The 16625-nt window shown below is 43.5% G+C and overlaps 1 protein-coding gene across 1 annotated transcript; it reads left to right on the top strand.

The window, feature by feature from the left end:
• The first annotated feature begins 951 nt into the window (after nucleotides 1-951).
• LOC132209793 (uncharacterized) lies at nucleotides 952-9380 on the top strand. Its single transcript, XM_059646968.1, has 3 exons — nucleotides 952-1000; nucleotides 7318-7514; nucleotides 8733-9380. The coding sequence occupies exons 1-3, from the start codon at nucleotides 952-954 to the stop codon at nucleotides 9378-9380; spliced, it is 894 nt and encodes a 297-aa protein (XP_059502951.1).
• The last annotated feature ends 7245 nt before the right edge of the window (nucleotides 9381-16625 follow it).

Below are 16625 nucleotides of genomic sequence, written 5' to 3'. Positions count from 1 at the left end.
TTATCCCCCCACTGTCCAAAGTTCCACTCATTTGCTTACTGCCAAGCATCAATTTCTGAAAAGTTCTCCTCAGCTGCTTTTCTACCTGTAACATTTACAAATTCAGCAAATCCAGGATTTTCTTACCTTTCCCAAGTCTATCCTTGGTCTTCCTTCAGATCTTTCCATAGTTTTATTTGGGTAATTTGCACCAGCCTCTACCACCTCCAAACCTGAGGAACTGCATGGTGCCTGCACATTTGCTTCTATCATCAAAAACAAATTCTTCAGCATTTAAGATAACAAGGTGCAGAGCTGGATGAACACAGCAGGCCAAGCAGCATCAGAGGAGCAGGAAGGCTGACATTTTGGGCCCACACCCTGCTTCAGAAATGCAGGAGGGGGAGGGAATTCTGAAATAAATAGGGAGAGAGGGGGAGGCGGATAGAAGATGGATAGAGGAGAAGATTGGTGGAGAGGAGATAGACAGGTAAAAACTGCTCAATGTCCAAACGTGACAGGTATTTGTTGATGAGTGGGTGGAGGGGGGACAAAGGTGAAGGTGATGTGGCTGTAGTACCTGGTTTGCTTCAGGATGTGGTCGAGCAGTTTCAAGGCTGAAGAGATTACGAGAGAGTTGCAGTGTGAGAGAGATCCGCTGAGGTTTTTCTGGAGGGAGGAGGGTAACTTCTTCAGCGTAGGCATCCTTAGAAGAGGCTTCGCAGTGGGGTTAAAATTGTTTGAGAGATAATAGGAACTACAGATGCTGGAGAGTCTGAGATTACAAGGTGTAGAGCTGGATGAACACAGCAGGCCAAGCAGCATCAGAGGAGCAGGAAGGCTGACATTTTGGGCCTAGACCCTTCTTCTCTTCCACAACCAATTAATGCATTCAAACTTCTGTCAGCATTCAAAAACCAAATAAAATCACTGCTGTTCCTGGAGCAGTTGTTTTGGCATGGTGGGCCCAGTATGGAGTTTGAGCCCAGTTCAGGACCTGGCAGCGATGATGTCAATGGAGGTAAGATGGTACTGAAAAGTGGCAATACAGTTCCAGCGGCAACAGTGCAGCTCCAGGCTATGGCTGGGTCTGGGTACCATTATGGCAGGGATGGTGGTGTTTGCAGACTGAGGGATGGGCTCTGTGAGGACTCATGGTGGAGGTGGCGGAGTGATCTGGACATTTCCTTTTCTTTTGAATGTTTCTTTTATTTCTGCTTCTGTTTTTAATCCTGTCATTTCAATACCAAGATGACATTGGAGAATGGCGACTTTGTACACTTTTCACTGTATTCCTGTACTCGAGTACATATGACAATAAAATCTCTAAATCTAAATCTGAACAAAGTCAATGAAAAAGCTGCAAAAATCCAGCCCCATTTGCTTTTATCATACTGATAGAAAAATGCCAGCACCAATTTCTGATGCATTGGGCACATGAATCAAACTGTTATAAATTTACAGGATATTGATTCGGCAGCACGGGGTATAATTTTCGGCACCTTATTTCAGAAAGTGTATTTAAGTCATATAGGGCAATTGCATAGATATACCAGATTGATCTACAGAATGGAAAACTGTAGTTGGGAGGAGAAACATGAGACACTTGGACTACTTCTGCTGGAGCACTAACAGAAGATGTATCAGAGGCTTTAGAATTCTGAGAAATGTTTATTGATTGAGAAGGGAAAGGTCATTTTCCTTTGGTTGGGATTCAGTGAAGAGGAACCATCAAGTTAAATTTTTCCGAAAGTGAGGAGATAGTTATGAGAAACATTAATACTTATTGTGCTGTTGAAGCATGCAAATTATTATTTTGAGGGTAGTTCCACTCTATCTTTTAAGTGCAAATTTAATAAATAGCAGTATAAGAAGATACAGAGTTCCGAAGAAATGTCATATTGAGATCAAAATGTTAATCCTGTTCTATTTCTACATGCTAGCAGAGTGGCTATGTTTTTGCAGCACTTGCTGAATTTATTTCAGATTTCAAGTTTATACTATTTTATTTCTTTAAACAATGCAGGGCCAAGGATAGAGTGTAGGACAAGAGTAATTATGCAAACAAAGAACTGACATTGATACGATGGACCAAAGGTGTTGTGAATTCATGGAGATATCACTAAAGCAAAACCATCTGTCTATAGGATACTTTTTGGATTTGTCTAAATTAACTTACTAACTAATAGATTTCAGAGTGGAATCATTAAATGTGAAATGTTCTTCTTGCATTGGATGAAAGTTGAAGCATGAAAAATGAAATGAAATGCTATTCCAAGATAATAAAATGTGAGGCTGAATGAACACAGCAGGCCCAGCAGCATCTCAGGAGCACAAAAGCTGACGTTTCGGGCCTAGACCCTTCATCAGAGAGGGGGATGGGGTGAGGGTGCTGGAATAAATAGGGAGAGAGGGGGAGGTGGACCAAAGATGGAGAGAAAAGAAGATAGGTGGAGAGGAGAGTATAGGTGGGGAGGTAGGGAGTCCAGATAGGTCAGTCCAGGGAAGACGGACAGGTCAAGGAGGTGGGATGAGGTTAGTAGGTAGGAGATGGAGGTGCGGCTTGGGGTGGGAGGAAGGGATGGGTGAGAGGAAGAACAGGTTAGGGAGGCAGAGACAGTTTGGACTGGTTTTGGGATGCAGTGGGTGGAGGGGAAGAGCTGGGCTGGTTGTGTGGTGCAGTGTGGGGAGGGGACGAACTGGGCTGGTTTTGGGATGCGGTGGGGGAAGGGGAGATTTTGAAGCTGGTGAAGTCCACATTGATACCATTGGGCTGCAGGGTTCCCAAGTGGAATATGAGTTGCTGCTCCTGCAACTTTCGGGTGGCATCATTGTGGCACTGCAGGAGGCCGATGATGAACATGTCATCTAAAGAATGGGAGGGGGAGTGGAAATGGTTTGCGACTGGGAGGTGCAGTTGTTTATTGCGAACCGAGCGGAGGTGTTCTGCAAAGCAGTCCCCAAGCCTCTGCTTGGTTTTCCCAATGTAGAGGAAGGCACACTGGGTACAATGGATGCAGTATACCACATTGGCAGATGTGCAGGTGAACCTCTGCTTAATATGGAAAGTCATCTTGGGGCCTGGGATAGGGGTGTGGGAGGAGGTGTGGGGGCAAGTGTAGCATTTCCTGCGGTTGCAGGGGAAGGTGCCGGGTGTGGTGGGGTTGGAGGGCAGTGTGGAGCGAACAAGGGAGTCACGGAGAGGGTGGTCTCTCCGGAAAGCAGACAGGGGTGGGGATGGAAAAATGTCTTGGGTGGTGGGGTCGGATTGTAGATGGCGGAAGTGTCGGAGGATGATGCGTTGTATCCGGAGGTTGGTGGGGTGGTGTGTGAGAACGAGGGGGATCCTCTTTGGGCGGTTGTGGCGGGGGCGGGGTGTGAGGGATGTGTTGCTGGAAATGCGGGAGACGTGGTCAAGGGCGTTCTCGACCACTGTGGGGGGAAAGTTGCAGTCCTTGAAGAACTTGGACATCTGGGATGTGCGGGAGTGGAATGCCTCATCGTGGGAGCAGATGCGGCGGAGGTGGAGGAATTGGGAATAGGGGATGGAATTTTTGCAGGAGGGTGGGTGGGAGGAGGTGTATTCTAGGTAGCTGTGGGAGTCGGTGGGCTTGAAATGGACATCAGTTACAAGCTGGTTGCCTGAGATGGAGACTGAGAGGTCCAGGAAGGTGAGGGATGTGCTGGTGATGGCCCAGGTGAACTGAAGGTTGGGGTGGAAAGTATTGGTGAAGTGGATGAACTGTTTGAGCTCCTCTGGGGAGCAAGAGGCGGCGCCGATACAGTCATCAATGTAACGGAGGAAGAGGTGGGGTTTGGGGCCTGTGTAGGTGCGGAAGAGGGGCTGTTCCACATAACCTACAAAGAGGCAGGCATAGCTGGGGCCCATGCGGGTGCCCATGGCCACCCCCTTAGTCTGTAGAAAGTGGGAGGAATCGAAAGAGAAGTTGTTGAGGGTGAGGACATCCTTCACAACACATCCCTCACACCCCGCCCCCGCCACAACCGCCCAAAGAGGATCCCCCTCGTTCTCACACACCACCCCACCAACCTCCGGATACAACGCATCATCCTCCGACACTTCCGCCATCTACAATCCGACCCCACCACCCAAGACATTTTTCCAACCCCACCCCTGTCTGCTTTCCGGAGAGACCACTCTCTCCGTGACTCCCTTGTTCGCTCCACACTGCCCTCCAACCCCACCACACTCGGCACCTTCCCCTGCAACCGCAGGAAATGCTACACTTGCCCCCACACCTCCTCCCTCACCCCTATCCCAGGCCCCAAGATGACTTTCCATATTAAGCAGATGTTCACTTGCACATCTGCCAATGTGGTATACTGCATCCATTGTACCCAGTGTGGCTTCCTCTACATTGGGGAAACCAAGCAGAGGCTTGGGGACCGCTTTGCAGAACACCTCCGCTCGGTTCGCAATAAACAACTGCACCTCCCAGTTGCAAACCATTTCCACTCCCCCTCCCATTCTTTAGATGACATGTTCATCATCGGCCTCCTGCAGTGCCACAATGATGCCACCCGAAAGTTGCAGGAGCAGCAACTCATATTCCACTTGGGAACCCTGCAGCCCAATGGTATCAATGTGGACTTCACCAGCTTCAAAATCTCCTCTTCCCCCACCGCATCCCAAAACCAGCCCAGTTCGTCCCCTCCCCGCACTGCACCACACAACCAGTCCAGCTCTTCCCCTCCACCCACTGCATCCCAAAACCAGTCCAACCTGTCTCTGCCTCCCTAACCTGTTCTTCCTCTCACCCATCCCTTCCTCCCACCCCATGCCGCACCTCCATCTCCTACCTACTAACCTCATCCCACCTCCTTGACCTGTCCGTCTTCCCTGGACTGACCTATCTGGACTCCCTACCTCCCCACCTATACTCTCCTCTCCACCTATCTGCTTTTCTCTCCTTCTTTGGTCCGCCTCCCCCTCTCTCCCTATTTATTCCAGAACCCTCACCCCATCCCCCTCTCTGATGAAGGGTCTAGGCCCGAAACGTCAGCTTTTGTGCTCCTGAGATGCTGCTGGGCCTGCTGTGTTCATTCAGCCTCACACTTTATTATCTTGGATTCTCCAGCATCTGCAGTTCCCATTATCACTGAAAGGCTATTTCATTCAAGTTCTAATTGTAAGGAGCTCTTTTAGTGGAAATATAAAACAAAATGGGACAGTGGATAAACCTGGTGAATAATCTTGCCTAGTTCATTTGGCCAAGGCAGGAATAACCTTCAATAACTGAGACTTGTGTATTTTCTGTAATGTAGATATCTATTTCCAATGCCAAGTGCTTAAACTTAATGAAAATAGATGCACGGAACTATAAGTACTTTGTGATTGCATCTAGTCATAACAGTGTGTTTCAAGGACACACAAGTGGAAGAATTTTATTACGAACATTCAGATAAAATGAAATATCCGCTGGCGTGGATTTTCTCAGTTCAATGTTGCTGGTAAATCAAAATTCCTGAGCTCATTGCCTGCTGAGACGCTGTTTAAATAGTGATAAATCTTCTGACAGTCATGAGCTCTGATAACTTTCATACTGCTAATGGGACAATAGTGTATGTTTAACCAGCGTTGTGTCAGAATGGAAAGGGAAATTCGGAAACATAGCAGAGCGAAGGCATAATCATCACATTTAAAGAGCCCCACCTAGTTAAAAATAGAAGTTGGTTATTGCTACAGGGAATGAAATGGCAATCACAATGGAAGGGAAGAGCATTCAAGACCTGATGTTGAAGTCTCCAGTCATAAATTAGAGGAAGGAGTGAAGCAATTGTTGTGTTATCAATGAAGAAGCCATCAGGTGTAGCTGCACAAACTGTGCAAAGGATTCCCTGGCTATGATTGAGATCACAAAACATTATTTTAATATCAAGAAAGGTTTAAAGACCTCACATGATCAATAAAGGTAGGTGCAATGTCAGTTGATTAGCTGCGCTTTATGATCATATATGTCACCATGTTCCTTGTTCCAGAAACAGTACTCAGTGTCAATTATCAGTCAGGCTCACAGTGTAATGCACTAAGTGTGTACTGGAAACTGAATATAAGCACACAGAAGCCTACCCTTTCCAGACAGAGAGAGACACATTGTGTCCATTTCAAATAACAGTGTAGTTGATAGTCATTTGCTGGTTTGGGAAAATACCTTGACCAGAGTATATCCACCTGGTTTAAATATAAAGATAGTTTGGAAGTTAACTGTCAGTCATCATCTATCTGGTGCATTTTCTATGGTGTTGCCTCTACAAATAAGAACAATTTGTAAACAATCAGCACTTTCATCTCTGTTTAAAATATTGATCTCCTTTACACTGGTATTCTTATGAATGTCTTGATGATTGCAAGGTGAAAATCTTCAATAAAATGTGTCTTTTTCATCAATACTTTCTGAAAATTTGGTCATAGGATGTGCACAGTGATATAAACAAATAATGCTTTAGGTTTTTTTTGGAATACATCAATGGAATATTTGACATAAGCATTGTTTAATGTTCTTGTTAGTAATGAGAACAGATAAGATCCCAAAATGGAGTCTAAATGTATTATGATAATGATTTATGAGGAGCAAAGTTTTCACTTTGGCCATAGATAGGTTTGTGACAGTATCAATTTCATTGACATACATGCTTGAAAGTCCCAAATAGGTCCCAATGTCAACTGTCTTTTAGTGAAAGTAGCATCTGACGGTTTTTCTCGATTGGCCAGATCTTCAGTATCTCAATCATCCTTATCACTTCCGAATTACAAGAAAATGAAGCAAACATCTTGCTATGACTATTCAAAATATAATGAACCATCTTAAATCTAGTCAGACATTCGAACATAGCTTTGATTTAGAAATAGCCCTCTTACTTAGGTTGAGGTCCTCTGTCTCAGATCATTGTTAAGATTGTTACATGAAGATTTCAACAAGAAATCTTGTTTTAGACAGCAGAATTACACATGATTTTACTATATTTCAAAAAAATACAAGCACAGGGCTGAATCTTCTGATATTATGGTTAAAGGTTAATTCCATCGAGGTTCACAAAAAATTTCTGTCCATGAGCCCTAGCGAAATTTCTTGGCATGTTTTCTCAGACTCACCCTATTAATTACATATCATGCTGCCATGGCACTTTTTCATCTGACGTCAGCCTGCCCCTATCACTTGCAGTAGCTGGAGAAACTTGTCACTGCCAGAATATCCTGAAATAGACTGGAATCCCTGGCACCATTGCTATCTTTACAACACCACTGAGAACCTGGCCATATGGTGGTAGTTTAGAGTTGCACTGCATAATTCATCAACTTTTCCCTGGATATGGCAGAGAACATTGACATCTGCTTTGTGGACAGGAAGCTGGAGTTCCTGATCAATGGAAGGGTGCAGAGGAGGGACATCTTTATCACCTTGGATTGCCAGCAGATACCACATCAACAGACCCTAGCAATCTGGTACAAGGTCATCACCATGGTCATTGTGGTCATCACAGTCTGGACGAATGCACAACAATATTTAATGGATGTCAGTGATCTCTCTGCTTCGTCAGGGTACCGCCATCTTCCCTCTGCCACCTCACACTTACTCAATTTCTGCTAGAATGCCCACCTTCCACCATGATTCATGCTCTACTTCCATCACCATCGCCTGCAACGTCTTCCTTCACTCACTCTCCCCCTACAATGTGTACCCACCTCCCCAACAAAATTCATATTTTCACACATGGTAGGAGAGAACTTGAATTGCAGAAATGATGCTGTGAACGATTTCCATCTTGCACTGTGGAAAACAAACTCAAAAATGTCAAATTTCAAATGAGCATGACAATTTACAATATGGGAAAACAGGGTGATGGTTGTTGGCAAGTTGATTCTTAATGACCAGGAATTTGCTCTGGAGAAAGCAACAGGGTTCTATAAGCTCCCTAACCTCCTGGGCCATTCCAAAAAGACACTGTGCTTGAACATATTCCTTTTCACACAGGTTCTTACGTATGAATGTATTTTATTTCTAGAAAGTGTAATGAACCATGTTACAAGCTTGACATTATTATAAATTTGTTGTTAGTATAGTTAGTATAGTTCATTATATTTTACATTCAGGATTGTTCAGCTAGCACTGCCCAATCACAGAATCACATCTAAGAAGAAATTATTTTGTTTCGAATTTTGCAAGCATAACTTGGTTAAGTATGATCTGAACACTGCTCTTAGTGAACAACTGAGACAACAATTTGATTCAATCAGCCAATCACTGGGATGTACGACCTATGTAGCTGACACAGATCTGGCACTGAATTTCATTTATGGCATTGCCCAATTGTATGGCAGATAGAACATCCTTCTGACCTGACAATAGCATCCTGTGGGTTGAAAATACCACTTACATAGCCACCACATAAGTTACGACTTTACATTTTCTCCAAAACTAATCTATTTACTTTTAAAGTGTCATGCATTGACAAGAAGCATTGTTATGTAATCCAAAGATTGCATTTAATTATTAGAACTAACAGTGCAAAAATAGTTCACTAAGCGTAAGTTCAGGTCAATATTTATTCTGTACATAAGCATACTCCTATTCTAATTATTTGTTCCCATCTTGCACAAACATCCCTCTGTTTCCTTTCCCTTCAAATAATTAGATTAATTTGTCACATGTACTAAGTATAGAAATACGTAAGTACAGTGAAAAGTGCACAAAGTTGCCATTCATCGGTGCCCACTTGAATACAAAAACTAGAACAATTTAACAAAGCCAGAAGATAAGCAAGAAAACAACAGGCCAGATCAGAGTCCCAGGTCCCATCTCCACAACGGTGCAGGAGCCACTCCAATTGCTAGGCCATCCAAAAGGCTGCTGCCACCATCATGCAAAAGGCCCGCTCCCGCCACCAGCCCTGTGACTGGCCCGCTCTCACTGCCGACTGCCGCCACCTCACCGGCCCGCTCTCACCGCCAACTGCCACCGCCTCACTGGCCCGCTCTCACCATCGACTGCCGCCGCCTCACTAGCCCGTTCTCACTGCCGACTGCCGCCACCTCACCGGCCCGCTCTCACTGCCGACTGCCGCCACCTCACCGGCCCGCTCTCACCATCGACTGCCGCCGCCTCACTGGCCCATTGTCACCATCGACTGCCGCCGCCTCACTGGCCCATTGTCACCATCGACTGCCTCCACCTTACCGGCCCATTGTCACCATCAACTGCTGCCCCGTCACCGGCCCACTCTCACCACCGACTGCCGCCACCTCACCGGCCCGCTATCACCGCCGAATTGGCCCACTCTTGATCCGCCGCCATCGCTCCAGCCCATGCTTGATCTGCTGTTGCTGCAGGTCATGGTCCATGTGTTCACCTGCCGCCACATGGTTTCTAGTCATGAACTGACTCTTCCTGGCTCCTTAGGTAGGTAGTTAAAAGGGGAGGATGTGGGGGAATAGAATTACTGCAGAGAGGAGAGGGACGAAGAAGAGAAGAAGAAAGGAAAGGGAACTGGTGAGCAGAGTGGAGCTCCGAATGGAGCAACCTACCTTGCTGCCATCTTACATAAAGCATTCTCACAAAGAATTAAATCATTAAGCTTCAACCACTCTGCGGCAACAAGCTCCACATTTTCCCTACTTTGTATAAACAAACTTAACCTCAATTCTTTATTTCATGTACTAGTAATTATCTTATATATATGCCCCTTGTTCTGGGTCTTATGCATAAATGGAGCAATTTCACTATGGCCAATCCATTGAACGTCTTCATTACTTTGAGGTAGGGCCCCCTGTTATAAAGGGGTTAAGATTACTGTTGCCAGAATTAGATAGGTTTAAACCACCAGGATCAAAATTTGAACCCAAAATGTGCCCCCTTCAAGCCGCTGAAACAGCCTGGTTATTGTTTTTCCTAAGTCACCTGCCACTGAAGAAGTTAACATTGAGGAAATTCTTAATGTTAGAATGCCACCCTGGCTTTTTCCCTCTGGTGCTATGGGCGATGTTTGAGACACAGCATCCTTCCCAAACCATTTCTGACAGATAGTAACTGTCTGAACTGGGATCCAATGGGTACCCATCCAAGATTCCTTTCCATCTCTCTGAAACAAGCCATCTCTGGCTGATGGTGTCCAGTCACAAACCAGCTATGACTTGCTCAGCATGAATTGCATTTGACATTGCTCCAGATGTTCCAAGCAGCAAAGAGTTTCAAGAACATTTTCTCATTCTGTCTCCCTGCTCCCAGGATGGAGTTGTTTGTCCCTTCCCCGGGACTGGGCTCTCTCCATTGGCAGGTTATTACCAAACTGTTTCAAGATGGCTGCTGGGTAAGATACTCCAGCTGGAGTTTCTCTGCAGTTTTTCTCATTTTTTTCAAATGTTGACTTCAATTGACTGGAGGTGAATAGAGGAGGCCGAAGGTCATAGTGAGCCCCAGAGGTGAGTCCCAGGCCAGTTTGCTGTGGGGTGGTGAGTCCCAGAGGCAAATGGAGCAGAAGCCAGCACAGGAGGAGTGATTCCTGGACCAGAGTTGAGGCCCTTAGGGCATGGAAGTGAGGCCTTGAGTTTTGAAGCCCAGCATATTCTAGAGACTTGGCCTGAGTGCTCTGAAGGCTGCACGGACTTGGTGAAAAGACTAAAATTCAAACACTTTTTAAAAGTTCTTTATTCTTCTACTGAAATTTTCTTTAAAATTCTGTCAAGTCTGTAACACATACTTAGGTATTCCGTACCTAGGCACCCTGTACCTAAGATGGTGCCAAAGTGGCAACATTACAAACATTCCATTGCACTCATTCAAGTGCACATTACAATAAAGGGTAATCCAATTCATTTCAAAACACACACTGGAAATGGCTCACTGCATTTTTCCCATGGAAATTCGATCTTGCATAGTCCATTCACTTTCCTACCATGGTAAACATAGCGCAACTCTTAGACATTTCTGTGTATTCATTTTTTTTTGCAAACATCATTAACCATATTGATTCAATATTGTTGGCTCACACTTATACACTTTTGTAAGTCAGAAATTGCTTCCACACCTCTGGCCTAAAAGTATTTAAAAGAATTTCAAGTACATGTTAAATCACAAATGTATTTACCTCTCCCCACAACACTGTCCATATGCTATAGTCCCATTCTGTCTCACCCTACCATATATAGGATGGTTTGTACCAGCAGCTGTTCAGATTTAGTTAAATATTCAGAAGGTTGATTAACCCAAGACCACATAAATACTACAAATAAACAACTTGACTCTTGACAATGTTTACACATTGCTCTGACTTGTCATGCTGTTTATTTTGGAAAATTGTGGGTTTTGGTAGGAATTCCATTTGTTAATAGGCTTATAAATATTTGAGAGTATCTGTATAAACATGATCAATAGTTATGAACTGATTTTAAAAAATGGATGAAACCAAGAGCTCATTAAAGCCTCTAAAAAACTTGACTTCTGGACTCCTAATCTCAGCAGGTACTTAACTGAAAATATCAAGAGACATTAAAAAAATTCATCTTTGAAAACTCTCCTCATCTCCATGAAACTGATGTAAAACCAATTAGTTGATGATTTCTGGTTCCCTAACAGAAAATTAGAAGGGCTTTTTAATAGGAATAGAATCGTTCAGGACTTGTTCCTTCTCCTACCCTCTGCAAAAAGGTGGAGAGTGGAAACAGAGGGGGACTTCTGGACATGCTGTTCACTGGCCAATGTGTTTACCATTTTCCTTTCTGTTCCATAAGACCATAAGACATAGGAGTGGACGTACGGCCATTCGGCCCATCAAGTCCACTCCGCCATTTAAATCATGGCTGATGGCCATTTCAACTCCACTTCCCTGCACTCTCCCCGTAGCCCTTGACTCCTTCTGAGCTCAAGAATTTGTCGATCTCTGCCTTGAAGGCATCCAACGTCCCGACCTCCACTGCACTCCGTGGCAATGAATTCCACAAGCCCACCACTCTCTGGCTGAAGAAATGTCGTCTAATTCAGTTTTAAATTTACCCCCTCTAATTTTAAGGCTGTGCCCACGGGTCCTAGTCTCCCCGCCTAATGGAAACAACTTCCTAGCGTCCACCCCTTCTAAACCATACATTATCTTGTAAGTTTCTATTAGATCTCCCCTCAACCTTCTAAACTCTACTGAGTACAATCCCAGGATCCTTAGCCATTCATCATACGTTAAACCTACCATTCCAGGGATCATCTGTGTGAATCTCCGCTGGACACGCTCCAGGGCTAGTATGTCCTTCCTGAGGTGTGGGGCCCAAAATTGGACACAGTCTGTTTCCTGTCTGATTTCAAATGGGAAAATTCCAACCTGAGCCTTTTGTTTTCCCTTCAACATTTTCTCTATCACTCACAGCATTCTTGTTAGTTGGATATGTTCCTACAACCTTCAGCTCAGTAAGATAGCATACCAAAGGCAACGGAGAATCTGGGACCAAGATCAATGATGAGACCAAAGGTGTATCACCATAAGCAATGAAATTTAAAGGTTGAGCAATAAACAAAAGAAGGGCTGAGAAAGAAGATGCTTTAGAATGTACAAAATACAGTAAGTTTGAACAAAGCTAGATAAAAAGATGTTTAATATATTTATTTATTTTGTATATATTTTGTGAAATGTAAACACATTAATTATAATAAACTTTCCAACAATAATTCACTATGAAATAACTCCACTGAGGCTGGTATTTCACCATCAAATCACCCTTTATTTACACGTGGAGAGTCGTTGGATTGTTCCAGTTCTCAGAGTGACCAGAATCCCTGACACTCCTGTTCTTAACTGTCAGCCAAGGATCCCTGATTGAGCCAGATTAACAGCCCCAATAAGTGAATTCATATTCTCTGAGGTCCACCTGGCTGACCTTGTTACAATCAAAACATCTTTTCTCCCCTGTGTCTGAGGACGTAGGCAGGTTCTTTTTTTTGTAGCTCCTCCTACAACTCTGCCTTGGATACAGATGGCATATAATGCTAGTAGCTCGTGTTTTGTGTCTCGAGCATCTCAGAAGAAATTCATTCCCCACTTCAGGCAGCAAAGACATTGAGATGGCGACATCTGCCATGACGATCTCAGATTCCGAGATACTTTCAACCCTTAAAGTGAGGGTGAACCCACGGTTTCCAGAACAATTGGAGCATCCAGCTGACCTCATGACAATCCCTAGATATTACATTCAGAAATGACACTCCACACAAGCTGATCACCATCCAGTAACAACGATCAAGTTGCGAAAATGGTTCTGGGATGAATGTAAGGGACAACTGACGTGAAAATGTACCTAATTCAAAAAACATAAGGCAACTTTCAGGAAGAATTGCAATTTTCATGAAACAACTGGTAGAGTGACACAAACCTTCCGGAACTTGTGATGATTTTGGAGTTCAAGTGTTAGTTGTTGCTGTTGGCTTTGGTCTCAGCAAAGCAGACCCATTTTCTTCTTTGCACAGTCAATATTTACACCAGTTTTTTCATATCCAGCTCTATTTTCAAACAATCATCACTGCCTTTTTCTCTGGACATACTCACTATCTTTTCCAGGAACCAGAAGAACTGTGGATGCTGTAAATCAGAAACAAAAACAAAAACAAAAGTTGCTGGCAAAGCTCAGCAGGTCTGGCAGCATCTGTGAAGAGAAATCAGAGTTAACGTTTTGGGTCCAATGACCCTTCCACCATCTTTCCACTTGCTCCTCCTCTTTTGTCACTAGCATAAAAATACACCATTTCTCAGTTCTTTTCAATTCTGAAGAAGCATCATACTGGACTCATAGAAACATATAAAATAGAGGCACGAATAGACCAATTCTAGACCAAGTCTTGGAATCTGTTCCACCAGTCATTATGATCATGGCTGACCATCCAACTCAGTAGCCTGTTCCTACTTTTCCACCATTTCTTCTGATTCCTTTAGTCCTTAGGGCAATACCCAACTTCTGGAAGTCATACAATGTTTTAGCCTTGACTGCTTTCTATGACAGCAAATTCCACAGGCTTCTATTTGTCTGGGTGAAGAAATTTCTCCAGATCTCAGTCCTAAATGGTTTATCCAATATCCTTTGGCTGTGACCCATGGTTTGGGATTCCCCCACATTGGAAACAGCCTTCCTGCAACTACTCTGTCCAGTCTTAATCGAATTTTATACTTTTCTATGAGATTCCCTTCATCTTTCTGAACTTCAGCAAATATAATCCGAACCGATACAACATCATCTTAAGTTCTGAGGAAGGGTCACTGGACCTTAGACGTTAACTCTGATTTTTTCTTCATAGATGCTGCCAGACCTGCTGAGCCTTTCCAGTTTTCATTCCTGATTTACAGCATCCACAGTTCTTTCGGTTTTTATTGCCTCATATGTCAGTCCTGCTACAAATCCGTTAGGTAAATCATCACTGTACTCTCTCAATGATAACAACATCCTTCCACCAATACATAAACTAAAACTATGTACAATACTCCAGTTGTTGTCTCACCAAGTACACACACAATTGCAGTAAGATATCTCTACTCCTGTACTCGAATCCTCTTGCTGTGAAGGGCAACATGCCATTTGCCTTTTTTACTACCTGCTGCAATTGCATGCTTACTTGCAGCAATTGGTGTATTAGAGCACACTGGTCACACTGCACATTCACTCTCTCAATTTATAGCCACTGAAATAATAATTTGTCTTCCTGTTTTTTGCTACCAAAGTAGATAACCTTATATTCATTCATTTTATACTGCATCCACCATACATTTCCCCACTCAACTTGTCCAAATCATAGTGAAGCATCTCTCCATCCTCTTCACAGCTCACCTTATCACTCAGCTTTGTGTTATCTGTAAATTTAGAGGCATTACATTCTGTTTCTATATCTTTATCATTAATGTACATTGTGAATAGCTGGGTCCTATGGTACCCTATCAGTCACTAGCTGCCATTCGAAAAAGACCAGTTTATTCCCACTCTTTGTTTCCTGTATGCCAATCAGTTTTCCATCCATCTCAGTATACTACCCTTAATCCCATGCACCTTAATTTTACACACTAATTTCTTACATGGGTCTTTGTCAAAAGTCTTCTGGAAGTCCAAATAAGCCACATCCACTGCCTCCGCCCCATCACCTTTACTAGTTACATCCTCAAAGAATTCCATTAGATTTGTCAAGCATGGTTTCCCTTTTGTAAATCCATGCTGACTCTGTCCAATTCTGCCACTGTTTTCCAAATCCTTAGCTATTAATTCTTTTATCATGGACTCTAGCACTTTCCCCATTACTGATGGCAGGCAGACTAATCTATAATTATTGGCTTTCTCTCTGCCTCCCTTTTTTAAATAGGTCATAATGTTAGCTACCCTGCAATCGGCAGGAACTGTTTCAGAGTCTTTTAGAATTTGGAAGATGACCATCAATGCATTCATTATTTCTAAGATCACTTCTTTTAGTCTTCGGAGATGTAGATTAAAGGGGACTTATTAGCCTTTAATCACATCAATAGGATAAGTGATGACAGTTAAGAGTGAGAAAATTGTTTAGTTATGCTGATTACAACCCATATAATGTGATAATGGGCAAAGGAGTATGTGGGAATGGGTGATTGTGCTAAAAGAAACCTATCTCATAAAAGGACCCGGTGTGGGGTGGGGGTCGTAAAAACGCATTGAAGAATGGAATCAAACTCTAAAGTTACTAAACTTGATGTTGAGTCCAGGCTGCAGGGTTCCCAAGTTGAGATATTGTTCTTTAAGCTTGTGCTGAGGCTTGCTGGAACACTGCAACAGAAATGTTGGTGTGGGAACATTGCATTGAACTGGAAGCTTGGGTTATTTTTATGAACAGAACGTAGGTGGTATGCAAAGTGGTCATCTAGCCTGTATTTAATCTCCCCAGTGTAAAGCAGACCACATTGTGAGCAGGAAGGCTGATGTTTCGGGCCTTTACCCTCCTTCAGAAAATCTCTGCTTTCTTACCACACACTGTCAGATCTGCTGAGTTTATCCAGCAACTTCTGTTTTTGTTTCAGATCTCCAGCTTTCTCAGTTCTTTGTTTTATTTATGTATTTTCCCTTACTGGCCCCCTCACAACTTTCTGCAGATACAGCCTAGCAGCTACATCCATTAGAACTTCAGCAGCTGTAAGAAGGGCTGCTACTGTGTCGCTCTTCATGATGGGCACTGGAGACCCCACCAGAGTACACCACCCTCAGTACTTCATCCAAGTGGTGTTCAACATGGAAGGGTATTGACTCATCAGCCATGGGGTGGGATTTCTTGAGAGGGTATTGAATTCATAGGATCCTTTATCACAAAAGGTTGTTGAGGTTAGATCATTAAATAATTTCAAGGCTGAGAGAGACAAATTTTTAATCAGAAAGAAAATCAAGAATTATAAGGAAAAGGCTAGAATGTGGTGTTGAGGATTATTAGATCATACATATCCCATTGAACAGTGGAGGACACTTAGAGTCATAGTCACAGAGATATACAGCACAGAAACAGACCCTTTGGTCCAACTCACCCATGCCAAACATATATCCTATCTAAATCCAGTTCCATTAACCATCATTTGGCCTATATCCCTCTACACCATTGATAGCCATATAGCCTAATTTTGCACTCTTGTCTTATGGATGTGAAAAGTTTATACAA

The sequence above is a fragment of the Stegostoma tigrinum genome, chromosome 6 (assembly GCF_030684315.1).
Source record: "Stegostoma tigrinum isolate sSteTig4 chromosome 6, sSteTig4.hap1, whole genome shotgun sequence".
Taxonomy (NCBI): domain Eukaryota; kingdom Metazoa; phylum Chordata; class Chondrichthyes; order Orectolobiformes; family Stegostomatidae; genus Stegostoma; species Stegostoma tigrinum.
This window is presented reverse-complemented; position numbering and strand designations above follow the sequence as displayed.

Coding starts and splice junctions, on each gene's coding strand:
- LOC132209793 (XM_059646968.1), top strand. CDS start 952: ATGGAGTTTGAGCCCAGTTCAGGACCTGGCAGCGATGATGTCAATGGA. Junction 1,001..7,317: donor CAGCGATGATGTCAATGGAG/GTAAGATGGTAC, acceptor TGGATATGGCAG/AGAACATTGACATCTGCTTT. Junction 7,515..8,732: donor CACAACAATATTTAATGGAT/GTCAGTGATCTC, acceptor TACAAAAACTAG/AACAATTTAACAAAGCCAGA.